This window comes from Cavia porcellus, unplaced genomic scaffold (assembly GCF_034190915.1).
Source record: "Cavia porcellus strain 051 isolate PalLab524CR breed Dunkin Hartley unplaced genomic scaffold, mCavPor4.1 scaffold_1, whole genome shotgun sequence".
In the NCBI taxonomy this organism is placed as follows: domain Eukaryota; kingdom Metazoa; phylum Chordata; class Mammalia; order Rodentia; family Caviidae; genus Cavia; species Cavia porcellus.
The window spans coordinates 208892066-208911742 of NW_026947484.1; the positions used below are offsets into that span (position 1 = coordinate 208892066).

General features: G+C 34.4%; 1 protein-coding gene across 25 annotated transcripts in view; it reads left to right on the top strand.

Annotated features, from left to right (window-relative positions):
* Positions 1-19677, top strand: part of Nrxn1 (neurexin 1) — a 1032692-nt gene that overhangs the window by 458370 nt on the left and 554645 nt on the right. For 18 of the 25 annotated variants that reach the window (XM_063228713.1, XM_063228704.1, XM_063228733.1 and 15 more), the window contains 2 exons: positions 4045-4248; positions 6794-6820. In XM_063228713.1, coding sequence (XP_063084783.1) covers positions 4045-4248; positions 6794-6820 — 231 coding nt within the window. The remainder of the gene's footprint in view (positions 1-4044; positions 4249-6793; positions 6821-19677) is intronic. The other 7 variants (XM_063228752.1, XM_063228823.1, XM_063228829.1 and 4 more) reach the window with 1 other exon arrangement.

The following is a 19677-nucleotide window of genomic DNA, read 5'->3' on the forward strand; positions in this document are numbered from 1 at the left end:
TTGTCATGATCTTAACCACAGAGTTTGGATTCTATCCCATTCCCAGCTATACCCTAGTTCACACGATCATGCTTAAACCTCGGAGTTCCCAATTTAAAAGAGAGGATTTCACGTCACCTCCTCTCTAAACGCAATGACATCACGTAAAGCTGTTGATCTCACAGAACCAAATGATAACTCTTGAAATTAAAAAAGCCAACACTCACAGAGTTTATGCAAAAATTACAAAAAAATTATTGAATAATATTTGATAATGTAGGAAGATAATTTTTTAACAAGTTATACAGATTTACAGAAGAAAAAAATGAACAGTAGGAAATCACTAGTTAATGGATTACATATTGCCATCTTAGAAATAATTGTTCAAGTCACAAAATTAAAGCTTGTAGAGTGGACATTCCAACAATGATACTGCAGACAGTTCTGTTCAATGATCCAATAAAACTCTGTGATATCATTTTCTATCTTATACACTTAAATATACATGCAGTTATATAGTTTAGAGCACTTTCTTTTCCTCTCTTTTGTACAATGACTATTACACATTTTGGGTTTCATTGCTCCCACGGTTCTTATTGCTTTTTTGGAAGATAATTATTCAAAGTAAAACTATAGCTGGTGTCAAACATTACACCTGAGAGAAGTTGGGTGTAATTACAGGAAATTTTCATCCCACATTAAGGAAGCAAAAAGTATGTAAGAAAGAATGCAGAAACAATTCAGAAAGAATATTTCTTAACTAATAAATAGTATTCTGTCCGATGTGTATTGACCTTATAGGAAAGAATAACTTGCATCAAAGAAGTTATTCTCAGTAATATGTAAAATAATAGTTTTAGTGTAATCAGAGGTCTACTTCATACTTGTTTGGAAAACTGTAACAGATGGAGAGACAGATGTCAGAGCAATATAATTTGGCTTCTTGTCTGATTTTCATTGTTGATCACAATATGTGACTGCCTTTTGGCAAAACCTGGACAGGTGTACACTTTAGACTACAGCAAGGAACAGTGCAGAAAAGCAAATTTATCAAATGTAATGACAAGCGAGAAGGAGACATAGAAGACAAAGTTGAAACTGTTCTCTTCCACCAGGAAGTATTGCACTAGAATTAATCTTTATATTCTAAACAGTAAAATGATGTTACTACCGCCAAAACACACTGCCACATAGCATAAGCTTCAGATTCCAGAGTGGCATCTGATATCTGTTTGTCAGCTGATGACTACAACTTTGTGCATTTCCCATTTCTTATCTAATTAAACATTAACTATAACTGTAATGAATCATTTAGGCTTTCAGTTCTTGTTTATCAACAAATTATTTTCATATTGAGGCTTGTTTAAAATGGCACTTGGGGCACTTGAGTTGTATTACTTTACCATGTTATTCCATTTGTGCAGCATTTTGGAGAATGTTCACGTCCAGTAATCCTGATTGCGTCCCTTCTCTGGATTGTATTTCATAATATATTTACGAATGATTGTCAGACAGTTTTATTTTTAAAGTAATATATCCCCTACTTAGTTTACAAAGTAAGTTTCATGTCACAGAAGAGTATGAGATGGGCTTGAAAATATGATTATTGAAAATAGAATAATTGTACAGATTAATAACTAGGGGAAAACTGACTATGTTTCTTGACATCGAAGTAACTGAATGATTGATCATGGTTTTTTAACTTTTTTTTTTTTTTTTTTTTTTTGTCTTTTTCCTTTTTATCGGTACCGGGGATGATTGAACTCACGACTGCCTGCTTGCAAGGCAGGCACTTATGCCACTGAGCTAAATCCCCAGCCCCGGCTTTTTAACTTTTAAGTTGAGGTGTTTGTTGCATTGTAGATTAAGCACAGGGAAACAAAAAGCCAAGATCATATTTCATTTAATGTTCTACAATTTTTTTTCAAGATTTACTACAATTTTGCAATCATGTTTATTATTTGTTGAGTAGCTACTTGCTTGATCACCCATATGGATCTCCTTCCATTTGAAATTGCTGAACTGAAGAAACTTCTCACCTAAGTGAAACTTCTTATCTAATTGGAAAAATCAGTGACATGATACATAATATCTCTATTTTAAGGCCATATATATATTTTTTTGAGTGGTTGGTCAGATACCTTTGCAGTTTCCTGTACAGCCTAATTATCTGCTTGAAAGTAGACTTTTAAGGTAAATTTTGGTCACATGTATCAATGAAATTAGGTTCCTTTTGCAGCAGATAAAGTTAATTTCTTTGGTTAGCATTTATGCAAGCTTTATATCTTACTTCACATAAACTCTTTCATATACTTCAGCATCATGTATGATTGCTTATTCAGTAAATTCTTTTAGTTTGGCCTGCCTGGGACACTGGAGCCCTGGCTGCCCACCAAGAGGAGCCTCTGGGAGGCTGGTCTTTGGACTGATTGTAATGGAGAGCAGGCCTCTCTGGAATAGCATTCGACCAGAGACCTCAATGCAGAAAGAACCAGCCAACTGAAGAACTTTAGGATGAGATTCTTCAAGCTAGGATGGCAGACACTTCCATGAGAGCCAGGGTGGTGCAGGCAGATCTTGCCAGGTGAGGGGGCTGTTGCTGTACACTGAGACTAGAGAGAAAGAACAAGGCTAGGACCATATTCGGTGCCACACAGGTCAGATAAAAAGAGTACAGATTTTGTTCTAATGGCAAAACCACAACTCTAAAATACAGTGTGGTTTTAATAATGAAGATGGTTGTATCAGTAAAGTTAATACTGTGCCATATAAATAGCCAAGAAGTAAACATTCCCTAATTTTAATTCAGGGTATTTTTTTTTCATATTAAATGGCACTCTGAGTTAGAAGGATCAGGAGGAGTGCATGGTTAGTTTTATGAACTGTTTATGCATACTTGTTTTGCAGGGTGACAGTGCCGTATGGTGCTAACTCTGAGGGGAATATTCCTTAGAGTGCTCTGTCATACAGTTTTTGCTATTCATTTCTGTGCATATTTAATATAATATTAGGCAGCTTCCCTACTAGCACAGTCTACCTTAGTTTAATAAGACTCCCACACACATCCTCAATCCTAACCCACATTTATCCAGAGAACCAAGCTACACAATTAATTGACATTTTCATGATAGTTTGATATTTTTAGGACATCAGGGTTATGCTTATAATGATTTAAGTTATCCTTATCTGTAAATGAAGCATGAAATAAAGGTATAGCTTGTGCTTTTAAAAAATTACCTAGTGGCTCAGAGGAACCATGTTTTCTTGTTTGGTAATATGCAGAGAATTTTTCTTTCTAAACATCACCTTGGGTGAAGCATTGATCTAATTCTTATGTATTTAATCATACCAGTATTTCTTTTGTTATCATTGTTGCCTTTAATGGTAGAGATTATGAAAAATTGTAATACTTTCTTTTTGCATCATGATTTTACTGGCGAGAACTTCTAACAGTGTCCTGGTATTCTATAGGATCAGAGCCAATGCAAGGCTGACTAATATCACAGTGCTAATCAGTGATCTTGGTCCATAAACCTGTCACATTGCGGCTAGCATTTCCAAGCAGGTTTGCACTTGGAATCACTTATTCCTAGCAGTCCTTTTGGCTAGCTGATGCGGGAGGGTCACAAGTTTGAACCCAACTTGAGTAATGTAGCAACTTAGTGAGTCACTGGCTCCAAGACAAACAAACAAAATAAAATAAAATAAAATAAGCTCAGGGCAAAGCCCCTATATTCAATTTCCAAAGAAGAATTAGGGAGGAAGGGGAGGGCAACAGTGGAGGAGGAGAAAAAACATGATATCTGCTACAGAGAATGGAAACAGTCATGCAAAACACAGCCCAACAGGGTTAATGCTACAGGGGTGCTGCTACCTCTGTTTCCCACTTTACAAAGGAACTTACTTACCTCGTGACTTCTCTTTCCATGTGAAGAATCTTATTTTTAAGCGGATGAGCTAATTTTACTGTTTGGTGTTCTAGATGGCCTGTAAAAGCTTGCCCCTTTCCAAGTAACATCGCACTAAAATGCCTAAGAACTTAGGGAATTCATTTCCTGTCTGCAGAGGCCACGGTTCTGAGCTACGACGGGAGCATGTTTATGAAAATCCAGCTCCCGGTGGTGATGCACACAGAGGCTGAGGACGTGTCCTTAAGGTTCCGATCACAGCGTGCATACGGCATTCTGATGGCCACCACATCCAGGGACTCAGCGGACACCCTCCGGCTGGAGCTGGACGCGGGCCGCGTGAAACTGACGGTCAACCTAGGTAACCACCTGCCTTCCGCCATTCAACTAACACCTTGCACTGTCTGTTAAGTTTTGCTTGCAAACATTGATCAAGTAGCCTGTTTGCCATGAAAAGTTAAAACACTTAATGGTCGTCTTTTTCATCCTTTAAGTTAATTTAGATTTTTTTGGGGGGAGGGGCATCTTTTTGTTATGTTTAACATAATTTACTGTTTCGTGATTTCAACCACTGAAGGTTATTAAAAGTGAAGCCAGTACTATTAGTGAGTTAAATTGAAAATATAAATGAGGATTAAACTTGCCTCAAACTGAGTTCCCTGTTGTATGTGCTCATTTTCTGATTCATTATAGGTGATATCTTTGCCAGTGCATAAAAATCTGCCTAACTTTACTTAGATGGTATATGCACAAAATTTCAATTTCAGGCATGCACTCTAGATGAGCAGTTGTTTTCCTCTTTCTTGGCTTCTCTTTTGATAGCTGCCTTTGTGGTTCTCCATCCTTTCTGTTTTGAAGTACTGTGTGGTGATATTTTGCTATCAACAACAATCCACAACCCTTCAATGCCCAAAGTCTGCGGCCCTCAGCAAACAGCCATGAGAACACTGAGGACACTGTCTCTTCTACAGAAAGATAATGCTTTCCTGTTCGGGTAGCGTTAGGAAGCAGTCACTACAGTAAAACCTCACATTCGGGATGAATTTTAGGGAAAAGTCAGGCTGAGCAGAGAAAATATCTAAATGATAGATTCTTAGCAATTAAGCACTTTTCTTTTTCGATTAGATTCAAAAACAAACTAATAGCTGGGGAAATCTTGTCAGGAAAGGGCTCTCTAGGTTGATTTTAATTCTGGATAAGGACCACCCTTAATTATTAACAGGTTTCATGCAAATTTGTGTTTTCAACTTAAATATTTGAAATCAGTTTTCTTTGTGAACCTGGCATTTCAAAACCTTGTTTTTTTGAAAGAAATTTTTCTAAGGAAATCTCTGTTCATAAATGAAGATCTAATATTCTGCCCAATAAGTTTCAATATAACAATTCACTCCAAATAAGAGGAATAATAATGAATGAGGTTTTACTGTATTTTGCAAGTGTGTTAAACACACATACAAATGAGGAAACAGAAGGTGTAATCTGCATAGCATTAGATCTATATTTGAATCGATACAGATTTAGAAGAGGCTAAGAGGATGTGGCAATCCTACCTGGATTTTCAAATTGTGCTGGGCAGAATGATAACTCATAAAATAAAAGTTAACCCATTGGTAGATTATTACATGTACTTACATTCAATTAAACACTAGCAATATTAAATAATTGTTTTTAAACACTATAAACACAGGGCTCTCATTTACTGTTCTGTTAGACTTCCCTCTAGTGACGATGATAGGTTACTACAAGCCAATCAAAATACATTGCCTCATCTTAGTAAAAAAGCTGCTGGTCAAAGTGGAAAATACCATTGGGAATTTTTCATCAGCAAAGCATTCTGTAGAAAGAGTTGTGTAGCTGCTGGTCCTTGGCTATTTGCGACCACTTTTCTGATGCGGTTGACGACACATGACAAACTCAGCTATATGGAAACAGAATCTAGGTTTATATTTTTCATGTTCCCCAAAGGCATTAAAACCAAAGCCAAAAAGTGTATGTCTATATGTATATGTATATATAAACACACACACACACACACACACACACACACACACCACGCTCCATGTAGTTCCTTAAAAATCACCCCTATAATCACAGTCTATGTTATCCACATCAGACATTCTGTTCTTACATTATCTGCTCTGTGTGAAGCAAATATAAGACAGGAAAAATCAATAGTGGTGTTCACAACACTTGCTGCCTAGAGGTAATACTGATAGCTACCGAGAGAAGAGTAGGCTTGTGTATCCAGAGAATGACTCTGTAGGATACATATAGTTGTTTCTTTTCTCCTGCAATTAATACAACATGTGGAACCCAGCCAACATTTGGCTGTTACTGCATTGTGCCCAGGAAAATGAAACTCAAAAACAACCAGACAAAAAAACAAAGAAAACATTACAGTGAGATGAGAATATTTTTAACGTGCTCTCCATTTGACCACTGCAAATTCTGAAAGATTCTGCTGGCCTTTGTGGGATCTTAGATTTTAGAGGTCCAAGATGTCTGAGCCTAGCTGAGCTTGCACTGCACCCCATTGTGACGGAGCACTTTTTAATTTTACTAAAAATGATGATATGTTCTTTCACAGATGGGGAGACAGTTGCAGCCAGTCTAAGCCAAGCATCTTTGACAGTTAACTACTCTTTATTCACTTAGATTTGTCACCATGTAGCTTTGTTTGAAGTGGCCATTTTTTTGAAACATTCTATTATTGTTTCCAAAGGTGCAGTTTTATGACAAAAAAAAAAAAAAATCTGGGTTCTAGAAGTATGTAAAGAATAATGATATGGAGTGGCCATATTTGCATGTGTCTGTCCCCGGAAGGGTGGACTGTGATTTTATTGGATGTCTGCAGCTATTACCTTGAAGGATAAATTTTCATTTTTCATCTATTCTTCCCCATCTAGATTGTATCAGGATTAACTGTAATTCCAGTAAGTGCCTATTCAAAATTTTTAAAATGTTATTCCTCCATTATGATGTAAACTAGTCAAGAAAAAGAAAAAGAACAGAGTAATGTGTTTAGAAAAGTCATGACCTCATTTTTGAAGTATACCAGTCCATCATCTGGGTTGTAAAAATTCATTTTGAAATCTATAAAACTGAAGACTTTCTTACTGGCTTTCCTATTTCTACAGGGAAAGAGAGGCTCATAAGAGAAGGTGCAAACACCTACATAGACCTTCAGATGGCGTTTGTATTTTTCCAGGTCTTGGCCTCTCATGGTTTGCATCAAAACCAAATAACAGAAATACTAAGAGAAATCAAATTTAGAAAACAAATGTTTAACTTTTCTCATGTTAAGAATTGCTATAAAATTCTTCTAAACTCAAAGTTTTACATAGCAAATTATGTTTTTCTATATTGTAGGTTCCTAGATAATTATCATTCTGAAAAATATATCCTTGATAATTAAGACTATTTACATAATGAATTTTTACATCCTAATCATATATTTGAAAAACTTACCAAAACCCTTCAAATCTGTGATATGCATGCAATTGCTGAGTCCGGAAAGATGCATGGACTGCGTTCTGTTGGAATTTGGACAGAGAGTGAAAGGATACGAGGACTGTGGTTTTATTTTGAGTTTTTGTATTATCTGCAAGGCGAATTCATTTTGTGTTTTTACATCAATATTTAGATTTTTCTTTTCCAGGTTTTGCTGGCCACATAAAGGATTCTCCTCCAGGGATCACAAAGTCATTAGCTATTTAATAAAATAATTGTAACAAACTTCTAAATGTACGATACTAGTAAAATACTTTTCTGTATACTTGGAAGAATGCACAGTGTACGTGGATGGAGCTTATTTCCTTTGCATTGGTCTGTGCTCCCAAATGGCAATAGTTCCTTCTTTGAAGAACAAAATGATGGTCCAAAAATTATGACAGAAAGACCTTTTTTTCCCTGATAAGTACGCATTACCTTATTCCTAATTGTATAGTTCATATTTGTACTCATATATTTTGATGTTTTAAAAGTAGCATAAAAGTCTATCACAGCTGTGAAAAGATAACTGAACCACATTAAAAATTTAATTATATACTGCAACATGGCAGAATTTTTAAAAAAACCTCAAATTCTCAAATAGTAATTTCCCAAGTAAAAATATAAAGCTCCTAAAAATGGAATTTACCAAGTATTTATCATCTCCTCTTCAATCCTCTGGGTTTTTGTTTGTTTGTTTTTTCTTTTCAAGAAGAAAATTACTTTTTTTTAATTTTAAAAACATTAAGATAAAAGAGGACATAACAAAACAGATCAGAACAAAAGAATTTAAGCAGCATAGTGTTTCACCACAAGACAACCTGACATAACAGTAGGTACTATAGTGTCTTTCCTTGAAATATTTGAGTATACCTTCATACACTAAAGTATCAAACATAACAAGATAGTATAAACCATTCAAGAGAATGAAAGTATTACAGGGTATTCAAAACCAACTAACAGAAAACGAACAATGGTTACTATATTATCTCCTTGTCCATACAAAATTTTGTTTATATGTTCACATATAATGAAATCCAATAAGATACAACATGATAAAGCCTTATAAAGTTTTCATTCATTAGTTGGAATGGTTTTATTCTGGGTTGTTTGATTTTATTGTCTGTGATGGTGTGAACAGCTATTTTGAAGAAAACAAGACATTATAATAGCTAGTGCTGATTGAATACCATCTTGTTTTGAAGTCCTACCAAGCTTTTGTTCTTCAGTCCTCTGTTTTCTTATCCCTTTTGAAGAGAAGCTCACATTTTATGAGAATAATCAATTATCCAGCTCTGGGGCTGTGACACTGGCAAAGCGGTAACTCACAGTATCGTGTCTCCCAAAGCCAGACTTGTGCTTGGTACCTTTTCCTGCAGTCTCCTGAATCTTAGAAAGTCTGTATGAGGAAAACATCTTTTTCTGTAAGTCCATCTTATGTGTCCTTTTATTTTATGTTAAACAAACAATAAATCATAGAGCTTTAAAACTGTAAAGGTATCCACATAAATTCTAACAATGAGTAGAATTAACCAAATCAAATACAAATATGTTCAACTACATCAATGAATTTTTAAAATATGTGTTTCTAGCAAAATTACTCTTCCTAGGCGTATGCCCTCATTTATCTAAAATCATGAGATCCTGGTATTAAGGTTAGCCTTTTTTTTTTCCTCTTCTGGATATTTCCCAGAAAAATAACTTTGAAGGCAAAGCTTTTCCTTGGTTAGTGATTTTTTTTTCCTTTTTAAGGAGTTATTTGTATGTTTGAATTAAATGAATGATTGTAAGCTTTCAGTTTCTCTCTCAGAAAAGCTGCAAATGCCTTAACTTGACAGCAGCCACTGGGAAGGGCAGTCATAAGGAGGCAGTGCTTCCCTTTCCTTTTGGATAGGTTTCATTTGGGGAGCCAGGGGCAAGATGTAGTTGGAAACTCAAGTTTTATTTTTAAAAAGACTTAACTTTGAGAAAAGGTAGGAATTGGCACATCAAATAACAGAGCCCCTCCTCAACAGTGATTTAATGAAAAGAGAGTCCCACGTAGAGTTCAGTTGCTGCTCAGTAAAATTAAAAATGTCTGTATCTCAGACTGATTCATAATTTATGAAAGGTTGGCATTTTATATGTGTTCAGACTCATAGATTTGTCTGAAATGAGATTAATGTGCTTTTATTAACTCATAGCCATGAAACTCTACTGTCTCAAAATTGTACCATAGATATGAGATCAACTATATTTTGTGAGATTAATATGAAATACCTACACTGATACTTTTTAAGGAAAGTGTCAAGGGAAATATGCAAGCCCTAACATAATTATCTTACACTGAAAATTAGTATTAAACTCTAAATTACTTTTTGAAGGAAAGCTTGCATTTCCCTGCGTTCACTGAGAATTGCTCTGCAGATTTCTGTAGTCACCATCTCCTTGCCCACTCTCCCTCCACTAAGTTTACCACGTATGTACTTGGTGTGGGGAAAGAAAATACAGATGGCATCACATTTTCAGTCTTTCATATTGAAGAGTGGATGCGGACTGTAGGTTGTTCCCAGCCGCTCCTGAGCTAGTGGTTCAAAGGCCGTGAATGGACCCACTGTGGACCGTCCAGAGGATAGCCGTTAGGAGTTTTCTAAAAAAGGGGAGATTTAAATTCAGTGAGTTCTCTCTCTCTCTGAGATCACCTCTTTCTACCATTTTGCCCTTAGCGGAAAGGCTGTCAAGAATTTTTAACTGAAAAAGAAAGGGCCTCTTTTCATCTAGATAGAAGAAGATTATTTTTGTGTGTGGATATGGTACTTAAAAAGAAAGAGCCATCTGTATGAATTGTGGCCCATGTCAGTGTCAAAATGAGTGCTTTGATCTTTCAGATTATGAACAGAATGTGCCTTCACAAAGTCCCACACCAGTCTTAGTTTGTTGAGACACATTACATATCATTGCTAAAATATATTTTTTGGCTGCAACTGGGAATTAGATTTAGACCAGTTTTTGAAAATCCGTGGACCAAACAGGGAGCATAGGGACATGCATTATCCATGGCTTTCTGCTCTCCTCTGTTCAGCATGGAGATAAAGACATTAGATTACTCTTCTTTCCCAGTCTCCACCTACATGGAGAATAGTAAACTATCATGATTTAGTAGTTAATATTGAAGTTTCTAAAAGATATATCATCCTTTAAGCTGATAATTTCCTCCCAGAACAATGAAGGATATTTTAATAAAGCCGAGGAAAAAGACTATACAGTCACATTGTTTTAGTACCGAGAAGAAATATTGTTTGAATTAATAAAAATTGACCACTGTAAAAAAATCATCATAAAAATCTATGCTTACACAAAATGCTAGCCAATTATGAAATGAAAACAAATCAGACCAGATAAAATGCTTTTTCAGCTAACACAAATTGTTTGCAATAGGTGACAGTCTCTTGCCTTGTCCATTATATTAAAAGACTCAATAAATCTTTGTTAAATAAAAAAAGAAAGAAACTATAAAGACTGCAACATGAATTTTATTTTCCTTACGAAATTTTCTCAAATACATTATGAGTAGGGTCCCTTCGGAACATGGTCACATTCTACATTCATTTTGTTTGTCAAACTACATGGTTTAATGCCTTAGTATCTCTGTCTCTATGATAGCAAGGTAGTGTCAGCTTTAAAGCTGATACTCCATAATTCCAAACAATGCATTTAAACTGATTATAGAATATGTTTCTAATTTTTTTCTGAAAAATCGGTCATTATAATAATATATTACTTGATTAAATAGTCCTAAGATTTTCTCTCTTATGGCAACCATAAAATAAAAATAAATAAATAAATAAATAAAACTGTTGCAGTTTTTTAAGGTTTAAATACTTTGAAATTTGAAGACTAAACTTGTTAATGTCCCCTATGGGTGAGATGTAATGATCATAAATTAACTCTATTATTTATATAGCACCAGGAAGGCTTGTGTACCTTTTGTTTTTATTTTCAGTATCTTTTGTTTTTTTCCAACTAATGAAATAATTGCAGAATGTCCTTCTTGTTCACACAAAGTTGTGGGGCCCCTTCTACATCCATATAAAGTGAATTTTAATAAACTCGTCTCTCCGAGGCTTGTCTGGCTTGTTTGCGTTATTTGACTTTCTGTATGCTTTGTGTATTTGTCTCTTCTTTTGCCTGCCTGCCTGCCTGCTTTTCCTCCTACTTCATTTTTACCTTTCCATCTCCAAAGTTGCTTTCCCTAATGCTCTTTCTTTTACATTCTATAAGAATAAAAGATCTCTGGATTTAAAACAATTATTTTAACAGAACTTCTAATTCCTTTTGGCTTCTCACTGAAAGTGGCTTAAAATACAAAAACAACGTAATTCCAGACAATAGGCCTGGAGATAAAATGTCACGGGTTGAATTCAAATTACTTTCTTCACCTCAGTGCCCAAGTATTGGAGACAAAAGGAAATCTAAGGGCAGGTACTTAACCTCCCTTTTTACCTAGAGATAGATAAGAAGCACTCTGAACAGTATGTTGTCAGAAAATAACTCTTTGATGGATGTCTGGGATGCATATTAAGATCTCCATATTATTGTTTTATTGCCAGAATGAAAAGATCAACTGGATATTAGTTATCAGCAGTTTTCCTATGTAGATAAAAATAGAAAGCAATAGAAGAATGCAAAATGTCAGCGAGTGGCACTTAAGCCATATTAGATTGCTCTGATCAGGCTGCTGCTTGGCGAGCCACTTACACAGATAAGAGGAGATTTCTGGCACTGGCGCTTCTTAACCTCAGGCACGTTTTCACTCCTGAGCAGCCCTCAAGTGCCCAAGAATCAGGGATGTAGAAGATGACTTTCGCCTCTGCCTTGTGCCAGGGTCACTTGATTTGTCCTCACCTCTCAATGGCTGGTGCCATCCATTCGGCCAGGATACAGGCGGTCCAGGGCAAGAAGGAATACAAACACCTAAAAATACAGCAAGCAAGAGTCCTGTTTATTTTTGTTGTTGATTTTAGTTGACTGTACATATGAAGGAAAATACAGTTCTGTAAATTATTAATTTAGCAAAATTGACGAAGAATTGAATGTATAAAGTTAGATAATGGAATTCTGACAGGTAATAAGATGCTAAAACAGACCAAGGGAATTCAATATGTCAAGAAATCCTTAGACAAATACCAAATTTGAACTACACATATGTAAATTTTTGGAAATTATGCATAAGAATACAGGTTTTTCTTGCATATTTGGATGGCTACATAGAGCAATAAAATAATACTGTGGAGAACTGAAAAGCAGATGATTTTTGGTCCATTTTGCTGGACCTGGTCACTGTTTGCAAATAAAAACCATTACAGCACTCTAGAAGTTTAGTGCTTCATTCAGGTTAAGATTTCATATGTTAACCATTCTCAGTTCCATATTCACTAATGCATTCTGTTATTGTTAAATGTAAAATACTGTGCTGACAGTAATGCAGAAATCCCAATTAGAGTTTGATAAAATCATCAAATCATCTTTCTTTGTTAACTGAGTATTGGTCAGCAAAAAACCGAGAGCCCAAACTGCAACCCAGAACCCTGTTATTTACCACAAAGTGCCAACATGGCAATTAAACGTGAAAGCCTAGGTTTAGTCTCTGATGCTCACTGTTAGGGCAGCTTGGCTCTCATGCCAACAGAGAGGCTACTGCTTGTCCACTGTGGTGTGGGTACCCTAAGTCTGCCACCACTGGCCTAGGTAGAAATTGCCATAAAACCTAGAAAGTTTCGCAAGAGACAGTCTGAGCTTCACACTTTGTTACTAGTTTCTATGAGAGAGTATTTTTCTTTTATGAATGAAATGTTTAAGATCACAGCATTTGGCTGGATATTTTTCTTTGTTGTTAAAAGCAGACACATTCTAAACATTCACCACTGCATTCATTGCTTTGTGTTCTTTCTTTCGTGTGTGTGTGTGTGTGTGTGTGTGTGTGTGCGCGTGTGCGTGTGTTCTTTCTTTTACTTTTCTTTCTTTCCTCCCCTCCTGCCTCTTTCTGAAAAGAGGTGACATTCTAATCAATTACCCCATATCAAGATAATCAAAAGTAAAAATTGAATTAGGCATTATTAATTCTTGGCATTAATAAGATTTTTTTTTCTTTTGCATTTAGTCTGTCTCATTGTGAGCCACATGACTGAATTTAATTAGTTTATAAGAAAACAATACTTTTCTTGTATTTCAAGTGTTTGGTCTTTTTACTTCTGTGCCTCTGAGGATTCAACTCCATAGAGGATTAAGTTCAGTTTCAAAAAGACTAAGCAGAACTCAAGTGCTTGTATTTAAAACGGCCTCTAATCCCTCAGATAGAATTAATGTTGAGCAGTGATCTGAACAGTCTGCTCAATCACTTATTTTACTGGTGCTGCCAAGGGCAGAGCAAAAATTTTTCTGCAATTTCAGCATTTCCAATTTGATAAAAGAAAATCATTAAATAATTCAAAAGGTATTGATTCGTTATCTCCTAGAGAATATGAAAACAAATCTCACGGCCACGGTTTTCAGTTTCCCATATTATCATGAAATAGGAATGTGACTCTGCTTCTTCCTAACGAAGATGAGTAATTTAAAAGGTGATGGAGCTTTCTCCCTAAATGTGTGTAGGATATGGTAAATGGAAGCAGTCCAGTTTGATGTCTCACTAAAAAAAAATACACAGCCTTCACTAAGATGTCATGGTTTAAGATGTAGAACTAAAAATTTTGAATGTTTTGAAGAAGTTTGGTCAACAACTTTTAAAAGCCTTGATTTAGTAAAGGTTTTGTTCATTGATTATTTATAGACAAACCTAAGCAAACATTAACTTACATGCATATGTTTCAGAGAAGTTCTAAGGTTTATATTTTTAAGCTATTCTTTCTAAATTTTAGAGTATTGTTTCATTACCACAAGATTCATTCATTTTCTCCTGACTCAGAAAGCATTCTGTTTAAGCATCTTTCACATCGAATTATACTACTAAATTTTTTAAAAAAAGGATGGATTGAGCAATTGGTAACTTGTGAGACATCAAGACTATAGATAATGCACTTATGAGAATATACTTGAACTCAGCATTGCTAAACATTCTCATCCAATCACTTTTTAACAAATAGATAATTCCTAAAGGGCATGATTAAACAACACTTGAGGATAATATTGTTTCTGTAATATTTTATACTAATTCATACTGTCTTAGATTCTTTCAAGATTGCTTGAACAGATACACACGCAGATTATTTTAGTCAATGAATGTTTTTCTCAGGGAGCAGAATAAGAAATCATTTTCATCACTACATAAATAGGTCTTGGGGATATTACCAAGCATTGCAAAACAGGAAAACTGTCCAGCACACACATTCCTCTCGTGGCCAGGTATCACTTGCCCTCACGTACACGTGCCACCTTTATGTCTTGTCGCCTAAGATTCCCCTCTCAGTTTCTTACGGTCATTTTCTTATCCCGTGTCTTGCCTTCTGAGGTCCTTGCTATGCCTTGTCCTTTCTATCCATTTGTTTCTGCTTTTTTTTTTTTTTTTTTTTTTTTTAATAACATCTGCGCTCCCATGATTTCCATTCAGTCCCTGCACTTTCTACCTTCTGGCTTCTGTTTGCTGCCTTTTCTGTCCATGTATTTTGTTTGCTGGACTTGTAGTTGTTCTTCCACCAACTGCTGACTCTCTCTAAGCTGTGTACTTAAAGTAAGAAGAGAACTCGGTGGATTTGCTACTTATCCTTGTGCTGTTAAGCCACTCACCAGGTGTTAGTTATTGTGGCAAATGAGTGCTGTCAATCCAGTCAGCTGACCTCACATCAAAGAGGCACATGGTACACTCCTTCGAGGAATTGTAGCAGACATGGGTCTTCCCCAAAAGTTAATTTTCTCTGTTATGTGAGTACAAATGTTTTCACGTTAGCCATAAAATACTCATGGGAATTACAATCTCCTCAGTATGTTCCTGGCTAGTATATAGTACATGAGTCAAGTGGGCAAAGTTCTTCAAATCTGGGCTAGCAGGAATGCATGGGACCTTCGAGAATGTTCACTGTGCTCAGAACTCTTGTCCCTGTCTTTCACTTGTCATCAATGGAAGCAAAGAGCAAGATGGATAACAATGCCTTGTGAAAATAATTTCCCCAGAGGTAAAGTAAGAAAGTCTACAGTTATTTAAATTGCTATTGTTTTTATTGTGCTTATTTGCTTATTGGATTATTACTTTTTGGAATACTGTGACATTCTTGCAAATATAATAATTTTTCACTTTTCTAGCATACTTCCCAGAGATCGGTTTAAATATATACGTGAAATGCTTTTATGTTTAGTGCTCCTGATGCCAATTAAATTTCAAAATCAATTGATTTTTTCCTGTAAATAATTTAATTAAAATTGCTTTGGAAATGTACATATGGTAAGAATTTAAAATATCACATATATCTTACATACAAAAAGCATAGGCTGTTAGTGAAATTCACTCATTGAATTATCACATGCACGGCAGAATCAACCAACATTGAAATCATGAGATTTTCAATGTAAAAAAAAATGTACAGATACAGAATCTGAAGGATAAATGCAAAGGGATTGTGAAAGCATGCAACAATTAAAATTTAAGCAGTCTGGAAACATACTATAGGAGCATGATTAAAAATGGAATTATGAATTTTTCAAAATTTATAAGGATTTTTGGCTTAATAAAGTAAAATTGATTATTCAATAATAGTATGCAAGCATTGTCTTAGAATACAGAGGTAGTTATGTGATACTTTGAGACAGGCAAGTGATAGAGCTGGAATGTAACAGTGTTTATACTAACATAAACAAAAGTACATCCCAGAAAGACAGAAGCACTAAGTTTTTGCTATAAAGAAATGACTCATATTTAACGAAATAAATATGATCTATTGTTATTTAAACATTGCTATATGTATGTACACTGAACCAGCACAGCTACAACATTAATATGTACAATTTTACTTTTGTTAGTTAAAATACTTTTATTTTATTTATATTTTAGTTTAGTTTTTGAGACAGGGCCTTGTTAGTTCACACTAGCCTGTAACTCCTGGTGATCCTCCTGCCTCAACCTCCTGAGTGCTGGGATTATAGGCATGCGTCTCCTGCCTATTTACCTTTAAATAGTAAAGAAAGTAACAGTAAATAAGAGTTGAAAAATAAAGGTTTTTGAAAATGACATATAGTATGAGATGCCTGGAATGTTTTAGGAGAAGTTGTATTTACCTGCAAGATCAGTTCCATAAGTCAACTGATGAGCTTTATACTAAAAAATAATATCTTGGTAATTGAGAAATTCTTTAAGCTACACAAAATTACTTCAGAAATTAGTAAGACATATCCAACATCTACTAAAGTTATAAATGATGAAATTGATAAGCAATTACCCAGACAAAATTGCTTTCCTACATTTGTGAAAGTTTTAGCATTGGCTGGTAAGATGGTGATAATTTCAATTTTGTACTTCTCTTCAAAATTTATAATTTCTGAATTTTACTTTATGTAGTTTACAAAAGCAAAAGTAGCTTAAAGTCTTCTGTTAAAATACAATGGAAACTAATTCTGTCATTATTTAGAATAATCTGTTTATACTAAGCCAAGTATTTTAGTATGATGTATGCAACTTTATTTATTGACCAAGTTTCTCAATAATTTTGATGTTTTTGAGATTCTCAAACTCAGTTTTGAGTTACTTTTAAAATGGTACAGTATTGGTTCCAAATTCTTCAAATGAAAGATGATTAGCAGTACCTATAAGCAAAACTTTATAACATTAACTAGATTAGACAAGCCATTTGTAAGCAGATGTTTCCAGATGTGCTATGCTAAATTATATAATTGACTGTATCCTACTAAGGGCAAAACTAACATCATCTTAAGATTGGGAAGTGTTAGCCCATATTTGACAAGCTCCAAGGAATTTCCACAAACCCATTTTCTTCAGCACATCAGATTAATTTCATGTAAGATTTAATTTCTGCCTGTCAGTGCTTTGAGTAACCACCTTTTTAGATTAATTTTTGACTAGTAAAATGAACCATTCATTTCATAAGATATAGATCCAAAGACAACTTCATACTCACAAGTAATTCTATATGGTCAGATGTTCTGTGGTCAAATGGAATTAGACCACTGTGTTTTTGACTAAAAGCCTAGTAAGTAAGTCAAAGATAATTTAAAAAGGGAATTATCACTATCTATTATTGAGGTGAAAGACTGAAATATGATTGAAAAGACTTTTTTCAATCATATTATCTCTTGAAAAAAATTATTTAATTTTTAGGTGATGAATGAGTGCATTTTTGTATGCTGTCTGTACAATCATTGTGGAAGAAAACTTCATTTGGCCAATCAGTTTAGAAGACAGACAAAAACTAGACAAGATACTCTTTACAGTATGTTTTCCTCAAGCAAGCATGTCTATAAGGTTTATCAAAAATCATTTTAAAGCATTATGAATTCCCAGTGAAAAGAAAGGAAGGGAAAACTAAAATCTTACAAAAGGTGGTAACTTAATTTATATTTTCTAATATGTTTCTTATTTTTAGAAAAAAAAAATCTTTTACTGGAATATTTCCAAAATAATAATTAGCTGGGTTTGAGAATTCTGCCTTATACTTAGTGATATTCAACTTATATTAATATGATATGGAAAGTAAGACACAAATGAAGCCACTTTTTCTGAATTATCAAAAATATATATCCCTCTTGCCCTTGTGATGAAAATAAGGTGAGAAGCTATTACATTAAAAATTCAGCACTGAATGTTACATTTAACTAAATAATCATTGCGTTTCTAAGTCTAATGTGTCACTTTACAGGATGTCAATTTAAATATTCGTAAATATTCATATGCTTAGTACCTATATGCCTTTTAATTACCCATACAGCTTAGATTGTATAAATATTGCATAAGACACATTTAATTATTAGTGTAACTCAGTATAATACTTTCTTACACACTACACCACTGCTGAATACATTTTTGATTCATGACTATTTAAAAGAAAATTAACTCTTTAGTACCTATTTTTTTCTTGCTGTTTATTCTGCTATGTGGTAAGCATTTCTTGGAAATGAACAGTTTTCCTTAAAATAAAATCACAGTCCAAATTTTTACTGTCAGTAGCCTTATCGTATTATGCTTCTTTCTAAACTTGCCAGTTGAACTAGATTAGATTTAAAAGCAGCTAGCTTAAAGAATTTTTGTAGTAATGTATTTATTTAATTTGTGTTTTTTACTGTGTTGTGAATATAACTATATTCCTGAAAGGTACATTATGTTTCTTCACATGTATGTTTTCACACTGAAAAATATTTACATCAGAGGTACTTATCCTGGTCTGTCATAAATAGGCACAATCAATGTCAAATATCGAGGCCCAGTATTTCTAAAATGGCTTCAGATTCATGAATTCATTTCCCTGGAACCAAGATATTTAACCAGAAATGGAACAGAAAGTGAGATACCTACAATACTGAAATCTATTATATGAATAGTATTATATAGTTATGATTTAGGAAAAGGGCAGAAGAATCCCTGGAGTGCCTTTCCCAACAGCTCTCCAATGTCATCTTCTCCTGCAGATAAGATCCATGCTTTCTTATACTCACTTAAATACTCATCAAGCCTGGAGTTCCCTGAGTTGTTAAGTCAAGTAATTTATTTGCATGTAGAAGTTTGTGTCTGCTGCCTTAGGCCATGTTGCTCTTTGGTGCTATATTACTAAGTTTATTTTCAAGGTAACTCAGCAAAAGCTGTGTAAATAATTACCTAGACATCTAAATCACTTAGTTTCTCCAAATGTAGGAATTACCAGATTAAATGCTTCTAAATTAAAAACAGTGACAGAGACCTCTCTCTACTTATTGATATTTTTCATATATGATGCTTAAAATTTGATGAAATTACTTTTCATTAACTATTTAGCTTACTTTAGTATCAAGCTATTTCCTCTATATTACAAGTATTCCATAAGAGTTAAAGAAATAAACCCATTTAATAAATACATTGTGAATGATTATTATGTTCAAGGCACTGAGCTTGAGGATACAGCAGTTTCTTTCTGAGATTTTAGATTCCTTTAAGAGAATAAATAATAATGGCAATGTAATACTGGTAATGGCTATCATGATTGTTACCATAGTTAGAGTTTACTTTGCAGCAGATATTGCTTTTAGTCATTATAATGCACCAAACCCATTTATAATGTGATTTTTTGGTATTATTAGCTTATTTTTCCAAATAATACAGAGTAAGGAACAGAGAATGTGAAAGGTTTTC